Source organism: Stegastes partitus, unplaced genomic scaffold (assembly GCF_000690725.1).
Source record: "Stegastes partitus isolate 25-593 unplaced genomic scaffold, Stegastes_partitus-1.0.2 Scaffold2535, whole genome shotgun sequence".
NCBI lineage: Eukaryota > Metazoa > Chordata > Actinopteri > Pomacentridae > Stegastes > Stegastes partitus.
In genome coordinates, this window is record NW_007580266.1 from 31,704 (window position 1) to 34,793 (window position 3,090).

Consider the following 3,090-nt stretch of genomic DNA (forward strand, 5'->3'; position numbering starts at 1 on the left):
GAAGAGGTAAGACCTTAAGAACAAAACTTTGCAATATGAAAGCACATTTTCCTTTGCATTTTTGCTGAAAGCTGCGTTGTCTTTGTTCCTCTCAAACTTCTTGCAGAGTATGTAGCTTTCCACTATATTCCTATAGGCTTGTTTAAATTGATTTTTAGAAAGTCTTTTATTTATATTGTTTAATTTATTATACAAAGTGCTTGCTTACATAGTAAGAGATGTGGGAAAAGACAAGTTTGTTTTGTCTTGATCTGTCATTTTTCGCTCATAATGGTCATAGTCATGATGTATACTGATACATCTGAAATATATAAAAGAGATCAAACTTTGTAAAGAGCACAAGCTCTGGCTCTCATTTTCAATGCTGTTGTTGGTGCTGAAATCGAAACATTGCTTTTTCCCAACAAAAGAGTAATTTTTTTCTTCATTTAGAACGATGTGAGCAGCCTGTTGTTGTCTGTTGGATCTCGAAATGTTTCTTACATAAAACTGACAGAGTTTGAGGACGCTGCAATGTTTATGTTGTTCGTTGTTTGAGCTTTTGCATGGGCTTAGCTGCTACAATATTTTGCTGCATTAGTGGTGATGAACAGGAAAGTGCTTTGTGACGACATTGGGTTGCTGTCCATGGTTCTGAAAGACACAAGCAGCGTATTCTTCTTTGTTTTTTTAACAAACAAACAAACAAACGAAAAATAAATAAAGACAACGATGAATACAGTCTTTTTATGGTCAAAAATAGTTGTCATGGAACGTTAGATCAATGAAGAAGTATAATTTTTATGTGATTGTACGTGAGAGAAACAGAAACAACATTGTTCAAATGCTCAAATTCTTGTGATTCAGTACCCGTTTCATGTTATTTCTATCGAAAAAGCCGAAAGAGAAGTTCCACAAAATGAATAAAAACGAAAAGAAGAGTTAAAAAAAAAGAGAGAAAATATGATTTACTCTCAGTCCTAACCTCTGGGTGTCACTATTAAATCAGAAAACCTAACAGTTTTCGTCCCTCCCCTCACGAACCCTTTGTTTGTCATCTCAGCAGAGCAAAGCATTGAATCAAATGCACCAGCCGACAAAATCACCTCGATCGTTCTGGAGATATACGAACCTCAATGGATTGAAATAATCGTTAGTGGCATAAAGGGGCTCCTGTGATTATATGAGCTGTTGAATAACGATGGGGACAAACACAAATCGGAGAAGGGACTACTCCTGGTTTGCCCTCGGTCTGCTGATTTTTGTAGGAAGAGAGGCTTTGGCTCAGATACGATACTCTGTTCCAGAGGAGGTACAAGAGGGAACTGTTGTTGGAAATGTTGCTAAGGATCTCGGCCTGGACATCGCTTCCTTGACGGATCGACGGTTCCGTGTTGTGTCTGAAAGTAAGAACGCGATTTTTGGTGTAAACCAGAATAACGGGGCTTTGTACGTCAGTAGTCAAATCGACAGAGAGGAGCTCTGTGAGGGAAGCGGTGCTTGTCTGGTGGAACTGAAGATCCTTGTAGAAAACCCTTTGGAAATACATTATGTAGTGGTNTTTTCGTCCCTCCCCTCACGAACCCTTTGTTTGTCATCTCAGCAGAGCAAAGCATTGAATCAAATGCACCAGCCGACAAAATCACCTCGATCGTTCTGGAGATATACGAACCTCAATGGATTGAAATAATCGTTAGTGGCATAAAGGGGCTCCTGTGATTATATGTGCTGTTGAACAACGATGGGGACAAACACAAATCGGAGAAGGGACTACTCCTGGTTTGCCCTCGGTCTGCTGATTTTTGTGGGAAGAGAGGCTTTGGCTCAGATACGATACTCTGTTCCAGAGGAGGTACAAGAGGGAACTGTTGTTGGAAATATTGCTAAGGATCTCGGCCTGGACATCGCTTCCTTGACAGATCGACGGTTCCGTGTTGTGTCGGAAAGTAAGAACGCGATTTTTGGTGTAAACCAGAATAACGGGGCTTTGTACGTCAGTAGTCAAATTGACAGAGAGGAGCTCTGTGAGGGAAGCGGCGCTTGTCTGGTGGAACTGAAGATCCTTGTAGAAAACCCTTTGGAAATACATTATGTAGTGGTAGAAATTACTGATGTCAATGATCACTCTCCCAATTTTCCTGAAAGAGAGCAGACGTTTGAAATAGCTGAACAAACATTGCCAGGAAAGCGATTTCAGCTGCACACTGCTCACGATCCCGATGCAGGAATTAACTCTATACGTACATATACTTTAACGTCAAATGAACATTTTGAAGTAAATATCCGTCAGAGTGACGCGGGAAAGATACCATTTTTAGTGCTGAAGAAAGCGTTAGACAGAGAACAAAAGAACAAACACACGCTGCTGGTTACAGCAGTTGATGGAGGTAAACCTCCGAGATCAGGAACGCTGAATGTATCTATTATTGTACTTGATAGCAATGATAATCGTCCAATATTCAGTGAGGAGATTTACCAGATCTCAATAAAAGAAAACATTCCTGTCGGTACTTCAGTGTTCAGAATGAACGCGACTGATCTAGATGAAGATACTAATGGAGAAGTTCAATACAGTCTTGGGAAAACTCTGAGGCGAAAAGTCTATGATACTTTTGAACTGAACAAATTAACAGGAGAAATTATAGTAAAAGGAGTGGTGGACTTTGAAGAAAGTGACTTATATGAATTGGACGTTGAGGCATCTGATAAAGGAACGCCTCCGTTAACGGGTGAGTGTAGAGTCATTATAAAAGTTATAGATGTCAATGACAATGCACCAGAAATACAAATGACATCACTATCAAATACAGTGTCTGAGGACTCAAAACCTGGAACAGTTATTTCACTACTCAGTGTGAAAGACAAAGACTCTGGTGTCAATGGAAAAATAATATCAACCATAACTAATGAAGTACCTTTTGAACTGAAGCCATCATATAAAGAAAACACGTATTCAGTTGTAACCAAGGGACTTCTGGATCGAGAACAGGTGTCACAATATGAAATAACAATAAAAGCCACAGACTGTGGTGAGCCTCCTTTATCTACTTTTAAAACACTCAGTATTCAGATATCAGATGTGAATGACAACAGTCCACAATTCTCACAAAA

General features: G+C 39.6%; 2 protein-coding genes across 2 annotated transcripts in view; both read left to right on the forward strand.

Moving 5' to 3' along the window:
• Positions 1–1,355, forward strand: part of LOC103375288 (protocadherin alpha-8-like) — a 10,408-nt gene extending 9,053 nt beyond the window's left edge. The window contains exon 3 of the mRNA XM_008305518.1: positions 1,248–1,355. Within this exon, the coding sequence (XP_008303740.1) occupies positions 1,248–1,355 (108 nt within the window). The remainder of the gene's footprint in view (positions 1–1,247) is intronic.
• A 365-nt stretch (positions 1,356–1,720) lies between these two features.
• LOC103375289 (protocadherin alpha-6-like) overlaps positions 1,721–3,090 on the forward strand; it is a 2,289-nt gene continuing 919 nt past the window's right edge. The window contains exon 1 of the mRNA XM_008305519.1: positions 1,721–3,071. Within this exon, the coding sequence (XP_008303741.1) occupies positions 1,721–3,071 (1,351 nt within the window). The remainder of the gene's footprint in view (positions 3,072–3,090) is intronic.